Source organism: Eimeria necatrix, genomic scaffold (assembly GCF_000499385.1).
Source record: "Eimeria necatrix Houghton genomic scaffold, Enh_scaff1, whole genome shotgun sequence".
Lineage (NCBI taxonomy): Eukaryota > Apicomplexa > Conoidasida > Eucoccidiorida > Eimeriidae > Eimeria > Eimeria necatrix.
This window is the reverse complement of record NW_013651811.1, coordinates 82,092-104,706: the sequence shown is the minus strand read 5'-3', so window position 1 is coordinate 104,706 and position 22,615 is coordinate 82,092. Positions and strand designations below refer to the sequence as shown.

Here is a 22,615-nt window from a genome sequence, read left to right as displayed (position 1 = left end):
CAGCAATAGCAGCAGGCAGAGTCGCTTAAGGCCAAAAATGAAATAAACAGCGGTTGCGAATTGCGGTCAAAAACAAAATGAAGTGTCTGCAGTTTAGAGTGCTGCTGTAATCTCCGCAGCAAACGGTTCGAACCACTGCAGCAGCAGCAGTAGCAATTGTTGCTGCAGGTTTTATCGAACAATTTTTCGAACGTTTTCTTTTTTGGGTTTTTCAGTTTCTCTCTCCACCAGTTGCGTGCTGATTGGACTCGGCAACTTAAAGAAATTCCGCAGCTCGCTCTCCTGCAGCAGTAACAGCAAGAAGAACAGCGAGTGCAACTGCAGGAGCAGCAGCAATGGCAGCAGCAGTAACAGCAAGTGAATTCAGCGAACTGGGTGAACGGAAGAAGCATCATACCCTGTCCTCACACTCCGGCACTCTAAGCATTGTGCACAACAAGAGATAAGCAAACGAACAACAACCACAGCAACAGCAAGCCGTTGGGTGACGGTATTTGGGCTGACTCTGAGCAGCTGTTGTTGCTGCTGCTGCTGCAGCAGCTCATGGTACCTGCCCCTGCACCTCCAGCCAAAGAGGGGAGGGGGGAGGGGAATAAGGCCGGCGCTGCCGAGCAGCCGAGAAATAGACAAAGACATTGAGGCATTTGCTGCCAACCAAAACTTGACCCGCGAGAAGCGAAGGCGCAGCTCGGCGACTGAAGAGGTGGAGGAGCCGGGAATGGGCACGTAGCTGCCTAGGACCTGAGAATATGCAATCACTAGTAATTGAGTTGATTGGCCGAGTGTACTCGTTTGAACAGAAAAGTCAGCAAAACATACGAAGGCGGGAAGAGCCGGCACCTGCACAGTTGGAACGAAGAGCTGCAAATGAATCAGATGGTCGAGATGGGATGCGCAGCAAAGACAGCCGAGGAAAGGAAATAAGCGAAGAACACGAGAAGCAAATAAAGTGGAAAAGAACAGAAGGCTCTGGACAAAAGACAAGACGAGAAAGCAAACACAAACGCAGGGAGACGCAGCGGCCAAAGTAGCCATTTCGGATGCGTACGGCAAGTAGCATCAACAGCCGGTCAACTGAGCCAAAGTCGAACTAGCAACAAATAAAACAAATGAGAATTCGAAAGCAGATGCAGCAGCAGCTACTGTTGCTTTTGAATTTTTCATTGTAGCAGCAGCTGCTGCTGCCGCTGGCGACTCTACGTGTGTCAATGCGTCCCGTGATCGGAAGATACGTGGGCACTAACGCATGCTAGGACGTAATGAGGCAGCAGCAGCAGCAACAGGCTGTCGAAAAGGAGCAGGAGCAGCAGCAACAGGCTGTGGAAAAGGAGCAGCAGCAACGGCAGCTATAGACGTAGCAACTGCACCTCCATATGCTTCCCATCTCGCGGATCCCTCTGATTGGCAGCCACGATCTTGTAGAAGCGCCTTCCTTTAGTGCCCATTACCTGCAGTAGCAGCCGCAAACAAGCTACGGCAGCACCATCGACACTACTCACAACAGCAGCGGCAAATATGCTGCAACGAATCACCTGTACTGGCAGCAGCAGCAACAGCACAAGCCACACAAACGAAGAATGAAAGTCATGAAGACGAAGCTGCACAAGCAGCTCTAGATCGGCAACTGCAGAAACAGCAAGTGCCCAGCAGCAGAAAGAATAGCAATAAAAGCAACAGCAACAGTTTCGAGACAGCACCTGCATGCGGATTCGTGGGGGTCCTCGGTCCTTTGAGTAAAAGGGTAGAAACATTCTGCGCACCATATTCTTTGCTTTTGCTTGTCTGGCTGCTGCGTGAGAGCGTCTTGCTATTGCTGCTGCCTGTGTTGCTGCTGTGTGTCCTGTCGTTGCTACCAGTGCATACAGCTCCGGCGCCTGCTGCTCTCGCTACCGTTGTTGCTGCTGCTGCAGCTGCCTAGCTTGCTGATACTTGGGGATGCTTTGCTCAACATAACCGCAGCAGCAACTGGAGCTACTGCTCGGAGTGCTGCTGCTCGTTCAGCTCCCGCTGCAAATGCTGCCAACAATGCTGCTGCGTGCGTTACGCGGAGCGTTTCTCGCAACGCAAGTTACACAACTAGCAGTTGCTGCAGCAGCTGTAACAGCAGCTACAGCTGCTGCGTAAGTTGTAATGCTACTGCTGCTGCTGGAGTTGCTGCTGGGAGCGTTGCTGTAGCAGTCCCGGTTTGCGGTCGACCCTTCACTCACAAAAAATGAATGTGTAAACAACGAAACACGTGTAAATGCTTAGAACAACAGCTGTTACAATAGCAGCAGCAGTAGCTGCAGCAGGAGCATGCCTCGAGGTATGGGGCCTCAGTCTAGGTTGATGCAGAGAAGAGGCACGATGGCAGCTAGAACACAAAATTAGAAAAACAACATGGAAGCATACAGACTTAATAGGGTCACCGTAACCCGTTTTAGCCAGCTGGAGCTGCCGCTGCTGCTATTTGCTCTGTAGCTGCAGTAGCAGCAGCAACAGCGGCAGTACCAGAGCCGAAGCGCCACTCCACACCCTTTCCCCCTGACGTTTTTAAAGCTAAACTGCTTTGACATCATTGGACAGCCATGGCTGTACGGCAGTAGCAACGACAACAGGAGCAGCAACAGCGGCGACGGGAGGAGCAGCACTAGAGGCAGGCGTGCTAACCCCTACACCAGCATCTCTAAGAATTGCTTTTTGTCGCTTGCACAACTAGCTGCGAAAGCTGGAGCACTTGTGTGGTCTTCTCCATGTTCCGGCCATCAGACAGCTACCGAGACAGGGCCGCAGGGACAGCAGCGAAGCAGCAGCGGCGACAAGAACGCCAGCAGCAGCAGGAAGCGGAGTAGCTCGCCGTAGCTGTGCATAGAGCAGTGGCTTAGCAGAAGCAGCATCAAGAACGTAACAGATCAGGTCCTAATGAAGCGGACAGCAACCAGCAGCAGTAGCAGCAGCCTCGCCAGCTGCGGCGACAATGTGGGCCCTCCCCAGAAGATTCAGTGCGTCAGCAGCAACAGCAGCAGTAGCACGAGCAGTAGCGCGAGCCTGCAACCGTCTTATGTGGAGGGGAGCTGCCCCCCTGCTGCTACTGCGAATGTGCCTCTTCACGGAGCTGCGAGCGCCGCAGCAGCTCCAGCAGTAGCAGGTGCAGCAGGTGCAGCAGGCGCTGCAGCAGGGCCAGTGGCTTCTCCGCTGGGAGCAGGTGGCGCAGTTCCTCCGCCTCGAGGTGGCAGCAGCAACAGCAAAGTCAAGGGCGTCGGGCCCAAGGGAGGCAAACAACTCAACCCAGCCCGTTTCACTGACAGCTATGCTCTTCAGGTGAACAAGAAACTCTGAATATTTGTTGCTTTGCTGCTGCTGAGGCATGAGCGGCCCATTCCTGGGCCGAAGTCCGCAGATGTGACTCTAGGGGAAAGGGTTTCAGCCTCGAAGTCTGTGGCTGAGGCCCCAGACTTGAGACTCAGTGTGTGCGAGTGCAGTTTCCCAACGCGCTGTCGGCGAAGGCCATTGTGTGGGCTCGAGATCCCGTTTCCCAGCACTGGAGGCCCTGCAAGATAGTACATGCCAGGTGTGGCTGCTGCTGCTGCAGCTGTTGCCGTTATAGCTTGCGTCGTGCTGCTGTCGTTTTCGCCGTGCTGCTTCCACTTCTGCTGCTATGATTGCGTCAGTCTGATTTTTATGGTTCATGTGCTACCTTGCTGCTGGTGGTGCTGCCGCGGTTGCTGCCGTACTTTTCTGTACTGCTGTCGTTACTGCCGTTGCCTCTGTCGCACTGCGGTCCACTGCACCAAGAGCTACTGCTGCTTTTGCTGCTGATCCTCGTGGCAGTTCTACTTTGGTTACTGCAGTTATTTTGTGTGCTAAGTTGGTGAAACCTGCAGGCCCAACGCAGAACGCCGTGCAGCGGCAGCAGCAGCAGGGATACCCTCAACGCTGGGTGCAGCAGCAAGAAGGAAAGGCCCATTCGGGCCTCGGGGTACACCGGCAGCAGTGTTTGCCGCTGCTGCATCTGAGCAGCAGCTTTCCACAGGTGACAGCAGCACAGCAGCCGATGCAGCAGCAGTAAGCAGCAGCAGCAGCTGGTTCGAGGGCAGCGCCTTTGTTGAAGCAGCAGCTACCCTCAAGCCTAGTGACTATGACTACTACGTGCACTTTTTAGGCCTCGACAGAAGGCAAGCCCTGAACCCTAGGCCCTAGACCCTTGAAGAGGGCCGCTGCTGACTTCTAAACCGTATCTATATCCTACGCCCTTTCTAGTCTTCTGCGCGGCATCGTTCTCCCTTTTTACAGGACTGAAAAGCTTAGATGTCGGAGCTCAGTGCCCAGGGTTTAGAGATTAAAATGTAGGGTTTGTGCCTAGGCTGGACTGCTGGCGATGCTGGTCTGAGTTGAGAGAGACTCGCGAAGAGCTGCCACCCGAGGGCCCCGTGGCAGAAAAGGGAGAAACAGATGATGAAGATGAGCATGCAGGCAAGTTTTAAGCTCCAAACCCTGAGCCCTGAAACGCAAACAGATAGTGGCTACAACTGTGTAGGTGAGGCCTTGACATTTAGCAGATACAGGGAGCGGCATTGCCAGCCCCTGCTGCACGCGCAAGCCACACGAGCAGCAGCAGCCTCAGTAGCAGCAGCAGCAGCACCTGTTGCCTGAGTTGTCCCCAGGTCTCGACGAGGAGTATCTGCGTGAGCACGAAGAAGCAACCAAGCTGAAAACTGTGGAGAGGATTTCTATTGGGTCTCATTTGGTGGACTGCTGGTACTTTTCCCCGTACCCGGCGGAAGTACAAGACGTGCCTGTGCTGTTCATATGCGAATTCTGCCTATCTTTCTTTGTGTAAGTTTACCTTCTCTTGCGGCGTGTGCTGCTGCTGCGGGCTCTGCTGTTGCTGCCGCCGCTCCTTCTAATGTTGTTGACCATCCTACGAGGCTTTGATTCGTAACAGCATTGGTGCTGTGGTGTGAAGGGAGCCCTCATGGCGACGCTGCCGCTCCTGGTTTTTTATGCTGGCGCTGCTGTTGGCTCTGCGGCTACGTGGGATAGTCACCGTTGTGGTATTGTGACTCTCCGGGATGCTGCTGATCTGTCGGTGCTGGCGCAGCGGCCTTTGCCGCTGTTGTTACTGCCATTGATGCGTTTGTTGTGCTGGGGACCAAGCGTTTGTCTTGTCCGCCGCGTTGATTCGTGCTGTTGTTGTCATTTGGGGTGTGCAGGCACGAGAGCGAGATGCAGCGCCACGCGTTGTGCTGCGAATGCAGACATCCACCGGGGAATGAAATTTACAGGTTCGTGATTAAAGCGAAATGGGGCTGTATGACACTAAGCAAGAAATATGAGAGAATTTATGAAATTCATGGGCAGAACAGGGACCTAGACAGAGAGCGGAAATAGAGCCAGAGATTTGCAGATGAGAAGCAGAGATGGAAACAGATTTAAGAGAGTCAGGCAGGGAGAACCAGCTAAAGCAAGGCATGCAAAGGCAGGCAGCAATTAGAACAAAAAAGAGACGAAGGCAGGACGGAAAGGCGGAGAGTTGCAGAGGCTCACGACGGCACAGCTGCTTAGACTCACTGTGGGAAAGAAAACAATTGACCGACTAAAGCAATATGCCGAATGTAGCGGGTAAACACAAATTTACTCTGGAAGGTGCCTGCTTGCCTGTGGCCATTGGCTTGGTTAGAATCCCTCGCTCACAGCTAAGTTCAAGAGTTTGGAGCTTAGGGCTTCAGTGCCAAGGACTCAGGCTTTGCGCTGTTGTTGCAGAGACGACAGAGTGTCTATGTTTGAGGTGGACGGGACTCATTGTCGGGTTTACTGCGAGAACTTATGTTTTTTGTCGAAGTTGTTTTTAGACCACAAAACGCTAAGGTCTGTTAGCTGCGCGCGTCTGCCTGCATTTTCCGCTGCTGTGTTTTTATCTCTACTTGTATATGCATCACTGTTTTCTATGTATCCACGGTTCCCTCTTTTCACTGTCATGATCCGGGCTCTTCTCAATTGTGCATTGTTGTCACCGTTCTTGTTTGTTCTTGTTTCTTTCTCTCGTTGGCTTCGTCCGGGGGAGGCGCTTGATAGACAAACGCCTGCTTTTTTCTTCGGCGTTTCTTTTCTGTGCTTTTACTGCACAAATCCAAGACTGTTGGCCCGGATCGTTTTTTGTTCAAGCATTCTTGCTGTAATATTCGTGTGTCTATGCCTGCGGTATTTTCATGCGTGCTCGTCCTGTATGTCTGCCTCCGTCGTTGTTTATCTCGTCGTATAAGGCCATGTGACTGCGTTGTCGCGGCTGTGCTTGTTGATTCCTCTTCATCCCTTATACTCGCACTGTTGCTGTTTGTTCTACATACTGCCATCTGCTGCTGCTGCTGATGTTTTCGCTGCTTCTGTCGCTGCCGCTGCCGCTGCTGCTGCTGCGGTGCACAGGCACCCTGTGAACTTGTTCGTATTTTACGTTATGACGGAGTACGACAGCAAAGGACACCACATCACAGGATACTTTTCCAAAGAAAAGCACTCAAAGAATAACCTCTCGTGCCTTCTCACGCTGCCGCAGGTATGCCGCTGCTTACACTGCTGTTGATGACAACCCTGATCTCTTGCCCACCCGTTTTATATAATGCGAATTTTGCAAATTTTGTACAGGTATTGGCGCCTGAACGGGTTTCTGCTTTCGTCTTTCGCTGCTGCTGCTCCTGAATTGCGCGACTAGAGTTGCTACGTTCATCTTTGCTGCTGCGATTTGCAAGTTGTTTCTGTTGTAATTGCTGCTGGTGCGGCTGCGTTTGCTGCTGCTGCAGTGCATTGTACGTGTCTGTTTCGATGAGGCTTGTTGCTGCAGCACCAGCGCAAGGGCTATGGCAAATTTTTGATTAGTTTTAGTTACTCTTTGTCTAAGCGAGAAAGAAGGGCGGGGGGTCCCGAGAGGCCTCTCTCGGATTTAGGGCGGGCTACGTATTTTGCTTATTGGACGGAGCAGCTGCTGGCACTGCTGAAGCCACCTCGAAATAGAGTGTCACTGCAGGTTAGCTGCTGAAGCTGTAATTGGGATGGGGTGGGTAGAGATAGTGATGGCGCGGTTGCTGGTTATGTTGCTGCTTTCACTAGTACTACTTGAGGAGTGCTATGGTAAAGCTCTTTTTGCTGCGGTTTCTAAGCTCGGATTAGCAAACCGACACAGGCGTTGAAGCCTGCAGTTATATCTGTGTTGCTGCTTCGCCGGCGGTGATGTGGTTTCCGCTGCTGTCGCATCTGATGCTTTCTGTTGCAGGGCAGTCAGCACCCATAGACATAAATGCATACCTTCCCTCTTTCAGCCGACGTGAATGCAAGCGCTTGTGCATGTTTAGGTAACATATGAGGAGTGCTTATATAAAGTAAACTTACCATATATTGTGTATGCCCTGCTTGCCGTGCTACAGGAGCTATCCGAGGCTACTTCGATAGAGTTTCAAGACGTGCTGGCTTGTCTGGAGAAGCAGGGGGTGCTGCAAATAAAAGGGGACTGCTGCTTTTTGCTGCTGCCTCCAGAAAAGGCGGAGGCGCTAAGACGCTCCATTGGGAGGCCGTCGAGACAGGTCGTGCAGGAGGCCCTGCACTGGGTGCCCTACGACTACTATTTGGCGCCCTTGGAAGCCACGCCGCAGCCCTAATGTGACACAGAGGCTGCACGCATGCATGCATTTGTGGTACACGCAACACGGCGTGGCGTCATGCTGCTACTGGCAAAGTGGACTGCTCCAGCGCGTGCTTCTGGGACTTCATAGCACAGGTTTGACTGGACCTCGACCGCCCAAACGCTTTGCGTGCGGCGTGATACTGCAAATGCAGATCCGTCACTGCCGGTTCCAGATCTAACCCGAATAGCTTGGTAGGCTGGCGTGAGCAGCAGCAATGGTAGCAGCATCAAAAGTAACGGCAGAAACACCTGCTTCTTCTGCGGTTGCTGCTGCCGTAGCTGCTCCACTGGTTTGCGGTTGCCGCCGCTGTTACGTTTTCTGGAGATAATTTTTAAAGAGTAACAGATACATGTGGAGGTGAACTGTACTTTTCCGCCTAAGATAGCGCAACACTTTCTGCGAAGGCGTTCGCAATGCGATTGCTATTGCATTTCTGCGTATACAGTGGAGAAATAGGAGTGTAGGAATTCATGATTCTAAAGTCCAGTGTTACGCATATATTTAGCAGCTGCAATTTGGTATCTAGAACTGCAGTAGAGAGTGCAGTAAAGAGCGTTTTTAGAGCGTCGTACGCACGGAGCGGGTGCAGCGAGGTGCCGCAAGCAAAAAATTTGCAAAAAGGGCTCCTGAAAGCCTGCGTCTGAGGGACTACCAGAGCAGGCGAGTTAATTTTTGCTTAGCAGAGCTAAGATGTACACCCTTAAGGATCTCTGCAAAGATTCCCTGTAGTTTTCCCAATGGACATCTCCTTGTCAGAACAGGGGATCAAGGGCTAGGCGATGATGGGTGGCCAACCGGGTTCGAAGGGAATGTTCCACCGCGTGTCTAGGCTGCTCTTAGACTGAATGACGCACGAGCAACGAGCGGAGCTCTTGAAAGCTTCCCAGGTTTCTGCGCTTCATTGAGGGCCACTGAAAGAAACAGACTCCTCCCGTAGGATTGGTCAAGAGCAGCATTAGAGGACCTGCGCTATAAATAACGTAGCCCGCCTCCGGCATCGCTAGTTATTGGGTTGGGTTCTGGCGATCAACGATGCCTAATCTTGTTGGATTCAGGCAGTTCCAACTGCAAATTGACTGGTCGTCATTCCCCACCGAGAACTCCTAATGGCCACCAACGAATGGGTGTGCAGTCCCCCAAAACTCAGAAGGCTTCAATGCTCCTGTATCGGGGAAGGCAAGGCGCTGCACGAAGCAGCTTTACTGCATATTTCAGAGCAAAAATACCACTGAATCCTTTCAAAGGAAATGACGCGCAGGGCGTCCTTAGAGCTACAGTGTGTTTTAAAAGCGTTACCATAGTTATCACGGTTTGTGTGACTAAAGCTACGCCAACGAAAAATTTCCGACAGGCAGCACCATCGCTAGAGGCTAAAGCCCTTTCATACCAAGGAAAACGGGTGGATGAGGCGACGATGACTCAAGATGTCTACTCTACAGTCCGATGGCATAAAGAAGATGTATGAACTATTCTTTGGTGAATATGCACACATTGAACTTTTGGGAGGAACATTTCTTGAGGTAGTTACTGAAGAATCGTCACAGAAGGTCAGCATGCATTCCCAATATATATGTACATAAATACATAGGGCCCAGGTAGTCAAATAGCAGGAGCTGTTACTGCCGGGATGTTCTCCTCGTGGCCTCCCTTCAACTTGATCCTGGAGAGCCCATCATAGCCCATAGTGTTGCATTCGTGAAGTCATTGCAGCAGGGAAGTGCCTATGAGGTACATAGAGGGCTTACCGTTCGACCATTAGGGTTTAACCCCGTATCGCAGCCACCGATTTCCAGAAGGCATGGGCAGGTTCCCACAGTGTTAACATCCCCATGCTTCAGGGAGTTCTGGTGCTATAAATATGCTATTTCTAGAAGCGAATGATGTGGCATTCACCACAGTTTCGCGAACTCAGCTGCCAGAGAACTATGCGCACATGGTTGACACCAATGGTGCCGCCCCGTTCATAGGATTTGCAATAGCGCAGTTCCTTCCAGTACTGCATTTTCTGTGGCTGCATTATTCTGGTAGTAGACTTATATTTTGTGGGCGCTGGGATTTCCACTGGTTGCTCGGTGTTTTGGCGTTGCTGGTGCGCCTGCTGTCTTAACGGCTGCGAAGGTTGAGTCTTTCGCTTCAAGCCCTTCCCAAACTCCCTGTGTGTGCTTGTTTAGGGTTTGTATAGCCACGAGATATGCGCAGAAAAGTACGCCGGAGCATGTCCTGGCTGTGGTGAGCCAATACCGGCTCGCGTCTCCATAATTAATTGTTCCGGCATCGGCGCACCATAATGTTAGAACATCAAGCCCCTCACAAGCTAAATAGAAAGGTAAACTGCACTTTTTTGGAAGTCAGAAACCCTTCAAACCAATAGAAGGGAGCCCTACGGTGTCTTTAGCAGCCAAGCACGTTCCTTGCACAAATACCTTTATGTGACCCCAAAGCCGGGCCTTGAGCCACAGTCTTTCAGTCTAGGTAGCCTCAAAAATCTTTTTTATTCTACTAAGGAGAGCGTTCATCTGCTTGTATGCATTTTGAGTTTTTCTGCCTTGCCTTTTACAGAGCCAATCAAGCTTAATTTTTGTGAAACCTGGGACAACGGGACAGCAGAAATTGCGCGAAGGAAAAGTAAGTACAGTAATACAGTGCAGGTCAAGGGCAACAAGGGAGAAATAAAATAAAAGGCGAGCCTTGTGTTATAGCGTAAGTGTTATAGCGTAACATAATTAGCGTTTTTTGTGGCTGCAACATTTGGAGTGTCACTCCGAGTTAAAGCTCGATCCACAGTGACCAAGTGCACAAACGAGTTGTGCCAGTTGGGACCGTCAAATTTGCAGGCCTAACAGCTAACTTGTAGGTCTCTAGTATAGTTATTTATTCACTGAATCTGAGGGGCTCTAAAGGTGATGATGTGCATTCCCCTCACTAAGAACACGCCTTCAGGTCATGACGGCACCCCACGGTCCCACCAGCCCCGCCTTGTTCACGCTCTGCGTGTCCTGCACTTGCCATGGAGCAAGGTGTTCCACAGAAAAAAGGAAACTGGAAATGTGTTACCTGAGCCATAAATGCAGATATTAGCCGGCTCGTTCGGCACTGACGAGTGTGAAACGTTCGCCCCTCGTCTTTCTGTCGCCCTGGGCTTCCGTGGATTGTTCATGAGAAATTAACAGAAATAGCGGGTTTTACAGTAGCCTTGAATCTGAAGCTTAGCGCTGATCACCGGATCTAACTCAGGTCTGGAGTTAGTGGCCCTCGATTTCAGCCCTTTCGGCTGCCGGTGACACGTAGCTCGTGGTACTGCTCAACGATTGGATTCACCGTCACCAATTCAGACGGAATTTCAGGGGACTTTAACTCAGATTTATTCCGTGTGATCCTGCAGTGTAGTTCATTTCTGTGTGATATGTTGTTTGCATGATCCGCCGGGGAATCGACCAAGCAGCCTCGCCTCCCACTTGTCTCAACGCCAGCTCAGAAGGGTCTGACATATGTGAACGGCTGCTCAGTAGTCTCAAGTTGCTTACTAGATGAAGCTGCATGCCAAAGCAGGCACATGGTTTGTTGAATGAACACGAGGGCGAATTTGGCTGATCCACTCCGCTCCCAGAGTGCCCGTTTTCCAATCATTGAATTAAAATGCTATCCTTGAGGGCCCTACAAAGTATCGTTGCCTCTATTCTATCCTGAATTCTTTTTTTGCCACAATGAGTGTTAACACCACTGGGATGGTGCCCAGCCTATCTTACAAGCCGCCATTTGTAACTGTGGAGCCCCTACAGCCGGCAGCAGCCCATGATGTATACAGCGTTCACGGATACTCCCCTGAATTCGACACAATCCTCTCCGGTGAGAAACGCAGAGGCTACCCCGGCCGCTTGCTGGCGCTAGCTGTCGTCGGTGTGTGCTACATGGTCGCCGTTCAAATAGGCAGTATGGCGCTACTGAATGGCCTTCCACGCTTTGCACCGCAGCTCTCTTATATTGAGACGCAAGAGCTCAGTGTACAGGGTGGCCACGATTGGCCGTTTGAAGACTCTCAGCTGGGTTTCCACGCATCTGACCACGCCGGGACGAGTGAGGAAACGGAAACGGCAACAGCTACTGTAGCAACTGACGATGAGAGCAGCGGAGATCCAGATTTAGTGGGTTCTCGTCCTGGCTTAGACAGCACGTCTTCTTTAACGCTTTTCGGCCATGGGGAAGACACAATGCCGGAGGGACCGCACTCATCTAACACTCCATTGAACTGCCTACAGTCAGAGCTGCTGAAGCTACCCACGGCTGAAGAGGCAGAGGCAGCAATGCCAGCTTCTGCGATCGTGGGCAAGAAATTCCTTGCTGCATCTCTGCCTCAGGAGGAAGAGGACGAGCTTGAGTTCGAGGAAACCGACGAGATTGCAGCTGCTGCAGCAGCAGTTGCGATAACAGTGACAGAAGGAAACAGTGAGCGGCTCATTGGGGCGTCGGTGGAAATTGAGGACACGAGGCCGTGTGCAGCTGCGTCGGTTGAACCAGCAGTTTCACGCAAAGCCCTGAAAGTCACCAGGCTTTTGGGGAGGGGCGTGTCCAGCTTGGTGGTGGAGGCTGTGGACGAGAAAGCTGAGCAGACGTTCGCACTTCGGTTTCAGCTACTGCAGCAACTGCAGCTTTCTCGAGATCAAGCGATAAGATTCACCCAAGAGGCTTTTGAGCTTGAGGAGAAAAGCATAACAGCGGCCATCGGGGGCGACCCAGCTGATCTTGTGGCCCAGAAGAAGGGTCTAGCGGTGCCTTTGTATACGGGGAGGATCCTGGGGGCTCCCTCGCTAACTCAATGGGGCGCCTTTCATGTGTTTTCGCACGTACAGTTGTTTGAGCGGCTCCACGGAAGTGTTCAGGACATCATTAGGCGCCGCTGGTGGCTTCCACCACAGTCAAAGCTGTACATTGCACACCGGTTGCTGCTACAGGTGTTGCACCTGCAAGCTGCGAAAGTGACCCACAATGACCTACGGCTGGACAACTGTTTTATGAGAGCTGACGGCTCGTTTCTGCTGGGTGACTTTGGGGTCAGTGTCCCCTTAGGGGATGCGATGCACGAGCTATCGCGAGTGACGATTAGGTATGCGGAGCCTCAGCTGCTGCTGGAATTGATCAAGCGTCTAGAATCCGATACGACTGTGATGCCGGCTCTCGAGGGAGATTTGTGGTCCCTAGGTGTTATTTTATTCGAATTGTTTACGAACGGCAAACTTCCTTACGGCTTTTCAGATATCCGATATGATATGGATTTAATGCGGGCCAGAGTCGAGGAGCTCTTGAGCCAAGCCGAAGAAGACAGAAGGAGCCTTAAACCTTTGCTGCTGCGCGCTGAAGTGCCACTGAGATGGCAAGAGTTAATTGAGAAGCTGCTGGAGCCTAGGAGAGAGCTGAGAATCTCTTGGACGGAAATCCTGGCGAGCTTTCCGGATCTGTTCGATACCATGGCGGGGTGACTCGACTAAATGGTTGGATTTCAAACATGGATTTTATTTTGTACACAGAGCGTCGGATGAACGTTTATCGGAGGCGCTCAGGGCTCAGTCTTTTATTTTGCTACTGCTGCCGCGTCGCAGGATTACGGCTGTTGGCCATACAGGAGGTGCGCTAGCTGGCGCTTCTTTTTGCTTGCAAATCGTCAAATTCGAGTGAAGTGCTACAAGTGGATAGATTTATTTTCATTTTTGCGCGGTTTCTGCCAAAATTTTTCGAGGAGCAGATGTTTGTCCTAATTTAGAGTCTTTACATTGCTGTGATTCGACGTCAGGGCCGCTATTCCTGAGCAGTGCGTTGTTGTTTACCCAGAGTGCAGTTCTTATCCTCCTAGTATCTCGTTGTATTCCCAATTGTGGATACAAGAATGCTTGCAAATTGTCAAATTCGAATAAAGCGCTAGAAGTGGATAGATGTATTCTTATCCTTGCTTGGTATCTGCCAAAATTTCTCGAGGTGCAGATGTTTGTCGTAATTAAGGGTCTTTGCAGTGGTCTGATCCAGCAATTTCTGAGCACTGCGTTGCTGTTTGTCCAAATTGCAGTTCTTGTCCTCCTAGTGTTTCGTTGTATTCCCAATGGTGAAACGGGCAGTTGCGCTTTGAACAAGAACGATTTATGTTTTTCCACTGACGTTACCACACTTTCGCACAGCTCGCTCGCGATGCGTTTGCAACAAGGCATATCAATTTGTTCTGACGTAGTCCAGATAAGCAGGCATTCATTCTTTGAATATGGATGTTCGCACTGAAACACGCTCTCTGTGCGATGAGGAACCCTCCTTGACGCACCGTCGCAAACCTTTTGAACCTTTGCTGTTAGGTAGCACACACACGTTTCTTAGGAGAACCAGAGGGCGTATCCCCTGCCACTTTAGCCGGTTTTCAGGTGCTCATTTTTGCTCGGCCGAACGTCAGTGTTTGTACTCACTAAGTCTCCGTCTAGTTACAGCACATGTGCTCCCTAGCGCATCCTTCCTGTGCCTGTCCTCCATCGATAGTGGCTATGGCGCTGCCTCACATATGGTTGCAATCCCTGGTGCGCACTAAAGTAAGGGCGCGAACATGTGTGGTTGAGGACATTTGTTGTTCGGCCCAAAGAGGACTTCTGCAGATACATTTCCTGCGCGACTTGCTGCCAGTGCACGGTACACTAATGAACTACTTTCAGGGCCACTCTCAAGGCAAAGTAATCATGCGTAGTGCACACCGAGGACTATGAGACTATGAGTGAGATGTTCACCAAGTGAATTAGGCTTGGAGACACCTAACCGAGAGTCCACAGAACCACAATCTCCAGTCAGCAGACCAGGGAGCGAATTCTGTCCCTTGACCCCTACTGAGCCCACTTAGTACGAGGCTAATGGATTTACTACGATTAACTGCATCAACTGAAGGCATAGAAACTCGCGAACTACCAAAATAGCAGCAAAACCGCCGGCGAAGAAGCGTCGGCAGTGATGCGGGCAGCAACAGCAGCAAGAAGGCCGGCGACAGCAACAGCAGCTCTCGGCAAGACGAAAGGAAAATTAGTGCATTTGTCTCGACCAAGCCGAACCCCCTATTGCAGTCATGCACGTTGCGTGAATTACATCGTGACTTGGGTTGATTGGCAGCTGCAGGCCACCTGTGCCCATCTGCAGCCTTCTCCTCCTAAAAATGGTGAAAGCGTGGGTCCATTTGACACTGCAAAAGGTGTTATGAGACTATGGGGTGGGCAAGAGGTGTGCATTATGCAAAAGTGTAGACAATGGAGAACCAGTTGTCCTTCCGAAGACACACTTTGCTACGGTGGATGCTGCTTCCTCTTGCGAATCTTCCAGCTGCTCCTTCTCGAACTTGCTGCTCAAACATTGACACAAGCAACAATTTTGCCTAAAGCGATGGTACATATTGCCCGGATTTATCTAAAAGGGGTGTACTTGGCCGTCGTGCACTTGGCCAAGAGGGTCTGACCGTCGAAGTGATGCTAGTGAGGGAGAAATAAGCACCTGACCAGTATGGCCCATTTTCGAATTGGTTTTAATCCGCTTTATTTTGCGGTCTTGAATAAAGAAGATCAAGTTAAATAGCGACGCACCTTTTAAGTGAACAGAACACATACTCACAGGTTGCTGGGTCTCGGCCGCATCTAATTACGGTCTCGGCAGCTGCACAGGGCTCTCTCTCCCCCTAGCGTTGGCCAAGTTCGGGGCGGGCTATTTAGGAGCGTTTCCTGCTCGTTCTCTGGTTCACAATACAGCGAACAAATCTCAATTCTGCTCTCTCTATACGCTAGACGGGATGTATGCTGGCACCACAGCGGTCAGGCGGGTCAGCTCTTTCCGTCTGTGTTCCTCAGGCTGCCGCGATTTCTTCATTTCCCCTGCGCTTCGGTCTATACTTACTGATGCGCCCTGGAGCATACACCCTTAGATTGAAATGAATCCCCATAGGGCCCCTGCCTTCTCGCGAGACCCGCCACGTGAATTGCAGGCTTGGAGGGGCCCCCAAAACTCGGGAAAACACGGCGGTTTTAGAGACATTGCGCAGCCTCCGGCACCTCCCGTCTCTCAGCCATCGTCAAACGTAGCAGGATACTCAGATCCAGTTTCATCTATGGCTAGGTGGAACGGCGCAAACAGGCGGGGGCCACCACCGGCACCTCCAGGGCCCCCACCCTGCGGCCCTCCGCCGGCATGGGGGCCCTTAGAAAACTGCCAGAACACTCGTCCTGGCCCGCTGCCTTGGGGCATGCGTTCAGACTTTAACTATGAAGCAGCTGGGAATAGAAGGGGAAGAAGAGGAGGGCCAGGCGTCCCAGGCCCCCCGTCTGATCAGTGCTCAATCCCCTGCCCTCCTCAGCGATTTTGGGAGGGTCCCGAGGACCCACCATGTGACAGGCATAGCATACGTCCTGGAGGTCCGAGGGTCTGCGGCGGCCGAGATGGTCCGCTGGGAACCCAACCCCCACCGCCGATTAGTGGAGGGGGGAACTCGTGGGGGGGTCCTAGGGACGACAGGCGATTCAGAGACGCAGAGTATACTATGGGGGCTGGGGAGCCCCCGCCTTGGGGCCCTCCTCTGGCGTACGACAGTGCACAGCAAGTGATGGGGAAGGGCCCTGCAGAAAGAGGTCCTGGGCCTATAGATGTGCCACGGCCGTCTCATGGAGGTCATCTCCCCCCGCTTCATAGTGAGGAGCCCCGGTTCGGTAGATTACTGCACGAGGGGGGTCCCCCTGATACGTATCGCGGCAGTTCTGCTGGTCCCCTCGTGCCAAGGGGTGGCCCGGTTTCCGGGCTTCGGAAGTCTGAATATCCCCCGAGCGCAGAAGAGTGCCACAATAGCAGCAGAAATATCAGAAACAGCAGGGACGACTGCAGCATCCCTGTAGGTCCACATTCTTTTCCCCCTGGGTCTGATATGGAGAAGGGTAACTACTTCGTGAGGCCCAATCAGCTGCCAGTGGGAGGCCCTGATAACACAACGGGCAGGAGGGCTCCAGGGCCCCTTCCGGGCGCGGCTTCGTCGCTGTGGAACAGCAGAGCAGCGGCAGAAGCAGCGGCAGCAGAAGCAGCAGCAGCAGCAGTGAGCCGCTGCATTGCAAACGGCACACTACCCAGACAGCCCCTGCCTTTCCCCGTATGTGTGCCTTCAGTGGATAGAGCACGGGAAGGAGCTCCAGATGCTCAAGAGGGGCTCCCATCATTGGTTCCAGGGGGCTCTCCTGGATCCCTTCAAGGTTTGACGGCGCAGTTAAGAGAGGCTCCGCCCTCCGGGGCGCCGCCATCCGGTCCTCAGCGGGGCCCCCCAGGGCCGCCCGCTACTGCTGGTGGCGGTGCAGGTTTCGTAGGTCCTCAAGGCAGGGGACCCTTGGGCCCGTTTCAGGGCTTACCTTTCCCAGACTTCGTGTTTGACCCGTCAAGACAGCACAATAGTGCTCCTTTCAGCGCACTGCCGCAGCAGCAGCAGCAGCAACAGAAGGAGCAGCAGCAGCATCAGCAAATGCAACCGCTGCCTCCACAAGCAGACGGGCTTCTTAGTTCTCTTCTCTCGCATGAGGGGGCCATGCAGCTATTATTGTTAGCAGCGCAACAGCAGCAGCAGCCGCAGCAGCCGCAGCAGCCGCAGAACCAAGCAGTGGGCATGCATTTGCCAGGCGCCGGCCTCCCTGCTGTTGCAACAGGCCAGCAGCAGGACCAACAGCAGCGTGCAGTGTCAGAAGCGTTGCTACAAGGCCTGGCAATGGGAGCTCAGCTACAACTGCACCAGCAGCAGGCGGGAGGCAGTGGACTGGCAAATTCCTTGTTCACGCAGGGTTGTCCTCAACAGCAGCTCATTCTGCTGGAGTCACTGCGCTCTGCAGCGGCAGCTGCCGCTGCCGCCATACGAAGTAATCCTGACGTTGGAAGCGCGTCACAGCCAGCGCAGGATGCTTTGCTACAGCTGCAGCAGCTTCTGCAGCAGCAACTGCAACAAAATACTGGGGCTTCGCCAGCTCATTTGACCTTGCAGCATACAATTCAGTCGTCTGCTGCGATGGCACTGCAGCAACAGCAACAGCCACGGCAGGAGCAGCAGCAGCTGCAGCAGCCACGGAAGGAATCGTCTCCGCAGAAACAACGCCAGGTTTCTCAGAGCGTCCCTAGTTCACATCATCAGGCTCATGAAGGCCCCGCCACTCTGCAGCAGCAGCGCTTAGTAGCAGCGGTGAGGGTGCAGCCACCGCATCTGACAACTTCTGATGACGTGCAAACCTCTTCTGGACGCCCTTCGCATGTTGGGAACCCGCAGCACCAGCAGCAAGAACAGCAGCAGCAGCCGCAGCAGCAAGGCTACGGCAGGACCAAAATGTCGGTGAGTGCTGTTTTCATTTTTGGCTTCAGTGGATATTTTGGCCCGCTTGAGTCACTACAGCTTTATCAAACGTGATGACGACTGAGCAGGTGATATTATCGATTCTTGTTCGTTTTCCTACAGCTTTTGGACGAACTCTCAGCGGTGCCTGAAAGGCTGCTAGACCCCCAGGAGAACGAGGCGGCACACACTTGGTGTTACCTCGATGCATTTAACAAGGCATGTCTTGCACCGCTCACCCTGTGTCTTGTGTCTGTGTTTTTCAAGAACTGTGGTTCGCACGTTACAGATAGCCCGTTTAGCACTGTCAGGTATGCTCATGTATATGCCTACATACTTAGGCTTAGAAATGTGCATACATGGCTACGTGTAACGTGAGTTGCTTCTCAGTTCGTTTGTCTACTGGCACCTGAGTTCAAACCATCTATTCTTTTGTGGGGCTTACTTTTTGCCCAGTATTTTATCGCTTTTTCACCTACTTTTTGGGGCGTTTTTGCCTTTTTTGCAGTGTCAGGGTCCTTTTTCTACATTGACCATGTTGCGGTGGTTGGAGTTGGGCTACTTCGACCCCACACGGCCTTTGCGTAGAGATGACGAGAAAGGATTCACACCCCTTCACGATGGGTCAAGAATAAAACGGGCAGCAAAAGATATTGTGCTCTCAGCACGGAGTCACCGCAGTGTAAGCGAATTTGTCATGCCATCTGTTTGAGTTTACGCGTAGATGCTCGGGTGCCTGCTTGCCGATGGGTTTTTTGCGTGGCGTGTGCCCATTGCGAACTGTTATGTTAAAACAAATGGCAGTTGCCAGCTATCATGGCATGGACATAGCTGGGAATACGAAAAATGCCAAGTTGCTGCCAATGCGTTAGCTTGCCCGGTGCAGACATCAGCGAGAAGCTTGACCCATATACAGACGCGCATAGAGATATATGCGTATGTATATTTTCTAGTGAATAGTGTACTGACAGGCACATGCGATACAGTCAACGAGGAATCGCTCTTAGTGAAATAAGGGGGCAGGAGGGCGGGTTTGGTATGTTGCAGCGTGCAGCGGCGGATACCGTGGAGTACGAAAGGCCCGCGTGAGTTCTTATACGCAGTGTGCGATTAGATTACGTTGTGTTTCATGGAGTTGGATGCCAGCACTTCAGGCATGCCGTGAACACGTTGTTCAATTCAGACCGTATGGCGACACAGGACGGTTAAGGGGGACTCTGTTCTCGTTTGTTCCCAGGCTCTCGCTACAGGCCAAGGTGCAATCAGCACAGGCGGCTCTGGCACCCCTCTACGTGTTGGCGAAAAAGGTAACATTCAGAGTGAAGCACGCTGCTGTATTAGTGGTAGCTGTTCGTCTCTACTTGTTTGTGCGCCTCACCATTCGGCAATGTGCGTACAGGACAGAGCGCGGCCTGGAACGCCGGCGAGCCGTAGCGAGAAGAAACGGAAAATGTGAAGGAGTAGATCTGTTTACGTTTTCAAAGGCTGCAGTAGTGACATGGTACCGACAGCAGCGAAGGGCATCTCTGTTAAGAAAATCCCTTGATTTCTACGGACATCCTATTTGCTTCTTTGATGTCATTCACCGCTACGCGACAGTTGCGGTACTCAGTCCAGTGGCTAGCTATCCACTTTCGGTGTATGCATGCATCCTCAGTTGAGTTTATGGTAACTATAGATGACGTTGGGGCGATGCATGCATAAGAAAAGGAGAAAGGCGCGCGGAGAGCTGGAATGGCGAGACACCCGGGGGGGCATGAGTGGGCTTTTCCCCATCTGTATCGCGAATATTGTGTAGTTGCGCATGAGCCACTGCAGCTCAGTCGGTGCGCATGAGCTGCGGCAGCTCGACGGCGTGGCCCATTGTCTGCGGAGCCGCCGCGCCATTTGCAAATAGAACTTGCAAGGAAAATTGGCGAAGGACAGAAGCGTGGGGATCTGGTTGCACTGTGGACTGTTTTTTCACGCGTTCTTCCTCTTCTTCGCGTATTTCTGCCCCAGTTCCTCTAGAAAGCGATTTGATGCAGCTTCGCGCTTGCGCATATTTTCCTTCAGAAGAAAAGCATATGTTTAGTGGGGAGCACGGATGATTCGTTAATACTGGCTGGTATGTTAGTGCCGCTGTCGGTTGGGGAGAGTGTTTCTAACTTGAGAGCCTGTGTGGCTGCTAAGGGTGCGAAGCTTACAAGTATGGTCAAAGCGAGAGAAGACGTATCTGCCTTCTTGGTCTTCCCTTTTACCCCAGCAGACCTACGCGCAAACGAACTAGCTCTATCCCGAGTTAATTCGCGCAAGTATATTTGTCCATTTGTTTACATTGTATATCAATTATCATTCCCAGAATATACTTCAGACGAGTGTAACAGAAGCACCCGCTACTTCGAGACTTTGCTGGCAAAGAGAGAGGGACTTCAACTGGCTGGCCGTATCTGCTGTCAAAAGCCTTTTTGGTTGTTGGGCGTGGCTGTAGTCGAGTTTGTATCTTACTTTTTCTCCTTCTCGTACTTCTTCTTGTACTTGTTGGCTATGGAATCGAATTCTCGGATCGATTTCTTATAGGCGGCAGTCTGTTTTATTCTCTGGAAGACAAAAAAAACGACACGGGGGAATGGTTTTTGCGTGGCTACCACTAGGAACGAATATGAGATTCATTTACTGGTCACGTAGCAATCGTCATTTATCTCAAGTAGTGGTCGCTATTGCAATGCTTGCCGCATTCGTGTAATTGTTGCAACAGTATTGTGATCATCATTGCGTGCGTACTGTTTACCTTATCTTTCGTGAGACTTGACAAGATCCCCTTATACCGTTCGGCCTCCGATGGGTCGCTAAGCGGAATATATTCAAAAAAGTTGGACAAATCTCCGTCAAATCTGCAAACGCATAGAAGAGGCTCACAAATATATCGCGTGAGTGAACTACGTATTGGGGCATTTGTATTGACTTCCTCAGAAATCACTTTATACCAGCTGTGCACGGCTGCACGGGATTGCAGCGTTGTGCATTGTGGATGCGTAAATATAAGCCAAATGGGGGGGAAATGGCATCCTGCTAAGCATGCGCTATGTGTGCCTTGAACAGAGGCTTCGTTGAAAGATGCACAGTATGAAGTGTCACAAGCGCAATGCGTGCTGGCTCGAATTGACGGGCATTCGCGCGTTGAGTGAGAAGATTTTGGTGTGCGAAGTCAAGAATCTTAGTGCCTTAATTTGATTAATTTGAAGCAAGATACGATCCCTCGAAAAAGACTCGCGCATACGACACTGAATGTAGCAGCCAGTGCCCACTTTTTGACAAAGTCGATTATGTCTTCCTTCTCCTCCTCGCTGCCAATGTAGCGAGTTCGGAATTGATCAATAGCCTCTTCAGTTACCTCCGGGAACTTTTCTTTGTAGAAAGCATATGCCTCCTCGTAGGACTGGCCAGTTAAACCCTCTTCCTCCGTTTCACCTAGAGAAGAGCAAAAAGAGTAACGCCGCATTCTAACTCCTTGTTACGGGCGCCAACTGAGCACTTCCTCTGCGGCATAAGGTGTTCATCCCAGCTGCGCCTGCTCCTTTTGGAGTAGTAAAGAGCTCAAGACAATCAGCGTGGGGCTGTTTTTCCACTCACCTGTTCTGTCGTACCGCTCTCTCTTCTTAGGATCGCTTAGAACGGCGTAAGCTGCTTGCAATTGCTGGAAGTGCTTGGTGGCCTCCTCCACTGAGACTTTGCCCGGTGTGCTCTCTTCGTCTTTTTGGCCGTCATTATGGCAGCTGTTTTTCTGCCGGTGTCGCACTTTATCGGGATGGCATATGAGGGCCCTGCGTCTGTAGGCTGAAGTTATTTCCTTTTGCGTAGCATTTCGTGACACGCCTAGCAGGTCGTACAGAGTGTGGGCAGTGGCTGCGTCGACATTCGTTGTTGCTTCATCAGCAGACGAGTGCTTGTCAGCTTCCCGTGATTCCCGCCTTCTTGCGCCTCTCACGGATGCCTTCTTACTTTTCGCGGCATCACGATTGTCGGCACCGGGGGCGCGGGGTTGCTGCGCCGGAGGCCTTGTCATGTTCTGCGTACGCTTTGCAGTAGAGAGGGGCTTAGCTCACTGCAATTGCCGAAAAGGCTCGGGAGCGCAAGCAGAGCAGCCCAGTCGTTAGCAACCAGCGTACCACGGGCACGGGACGGAGTGAAAGGTGGCCGGGGGTTAAGGATGGCGCCGAGACTTTCTTCTCCGGCATAACACATACTTTGAGCTTCTTACGCAAAATTTGAAAAAGAATGCCACTGATTATGAAGTCTTCGGCTGCGCAGCCTTGCGACTGTGCGACCCCACCACTCAACACGCTTAGCCCCAAAAGCCCGCACGAGTGTGAGTTAGCTCAAGCAATAACTCAGATGCCATTTTAAAGTAGAAAGTATTTGTAATTCAGGCGTAGTTGAGCTGGTGTGGCGACGTATGCGATTGCTATTTCCTTACCTGTTCATCACTCCTTGCCATTTGTTGGAGGCCCACCAAGACACAGCTCGGCGATCCTCCTGTTGCTCAGCGTGCTTTCTGGCGGACGAATGCAAAGGAAACAAACAGTGCATAGACTTTTTTGGGCCCTCCTGTCAATCAGCTGCCGAAGACTTG

At 51.9% G+C, this 22,615-nt stretch overlaps 5 protein-coding genes across 5 annotated transcripts; 3 read left to right on the top strand and 2 right to left on the bottom strand.

Annotated features, from left to right (window-relative positions):
- Positions 1 to 171: 171 nt before the first annotated feature.
- ENH_00026530 (ribosomal protein S16, putative) lies at positions 172 to 1,763 on the bottom strand (the record flags this gene model as incomplete). Its single annotated transcript, XM_013577994.1, has 4 exons — positions 172 to 282; positions 505 to 741; positions 1,368 to 1,448; positions 1,698 to 1,763. The coding sequence occupies 4 exons, from the start codon at positions 1,761 to 1,763 to the stop codon at positions 172 to 174; spliced, it is 495 nt and encodes a 164-aa protein (XP_013433448.1).
- A 1,138-nt stretch (positions 1,764 to 2,901) lies between these two features.
- On the top strand, positions 2,902 to 7,628 carry ENH_00026520 (MYST-family histone acetyltransferase-A, putative; the record flags this gene model as incomplete). Its single annotated transcript, XM_013577993.1, has 10 exons — positions 2,902 to 3,300; positions 3,462 to 3,550; positions 3,864 to 4,154; positions 4,343 to 4,452; positions 4,644 to 4,815; positions 5,193 to 5,264; positions 5,743 to 5,847; positions 6,403 to 6,532; positions 6,875 to 7,000; positions 7,398 to 7,628. 10 exons carry the CDS (start codon positions 2,902 to 2,904, stop codon positions 7,626 to 7,628), a joined length of 1,725 nt encoding a protein of 574 aa, XP_013433447.1.
- A 3,731-nt stretch (positions 7,629 to 11,359) lies between these two features.
- Positions 11,360 to 13,129, top strand: ENH_00026510 (Protein kinase domain-containing protein , related; the record flags this gene model as incomplete). The annotated part of the gene is made up of 1 exon (XM_013577992.1): positions 11,360 to 13,129. One exon carries the CDS (start codon positions 11,360 to 11,362, stop codon positions 13,127 to 13,129), a length of 1,770 nt encoding a protein of 589 aa, XP_013433446.1.
- A 2,456-nt stretch (positions 13,130 to 15,585) lies between these two features.
- ENH_00026500 (hypothetical protein, conserved) lies at positions 15,586 to 19,459 on the top strand (the record flags this gene model as incomplete). The annotated part of the gene is made up of 6 exons (XM_013577991.1): positions 15,586 to 18,003; positions 18,127 to 18,309; positions 18,512 to 18,685; positions 19,051 to 19,088; positions 19,241 to 19,310; positions 19,403 to 19,459. 6 exons carry the CDS (start codon positions 15,586 to 15,588, stop codon positions 19,457 to 19,459), a joined length of 2,940 nt encoding a protein of 979 aa, XP_013433445.1.
- A 506-nt stretch (positions 19,460 to 19,965) lies between these two features.
- Positions 19,966 to 22,048, bottom strand: ENH_00026490 (DnaJ domain-containing protein, putative; the record flags this gene model as incomplete). The annotated part of the gene is made up of 6 exons (XM_013577990.1): positions 19,966 to 20,052; positions 20,190 to 20,253; positions 20,491 to 20,582; positions 20,774 to 20,876; positions 21,291 to 21,453; positions 21,616 to 22,048. 6 exons carry the CDS (start codon positions 22,046 to 22,048, stop codon positions 19,966 to 19,968), a joined length of 942 nt encoding a protein of 313 aa, XP_013433444.1.
- Positions 22,049 to 22,615: the final 567 nt, after the last annotated feature.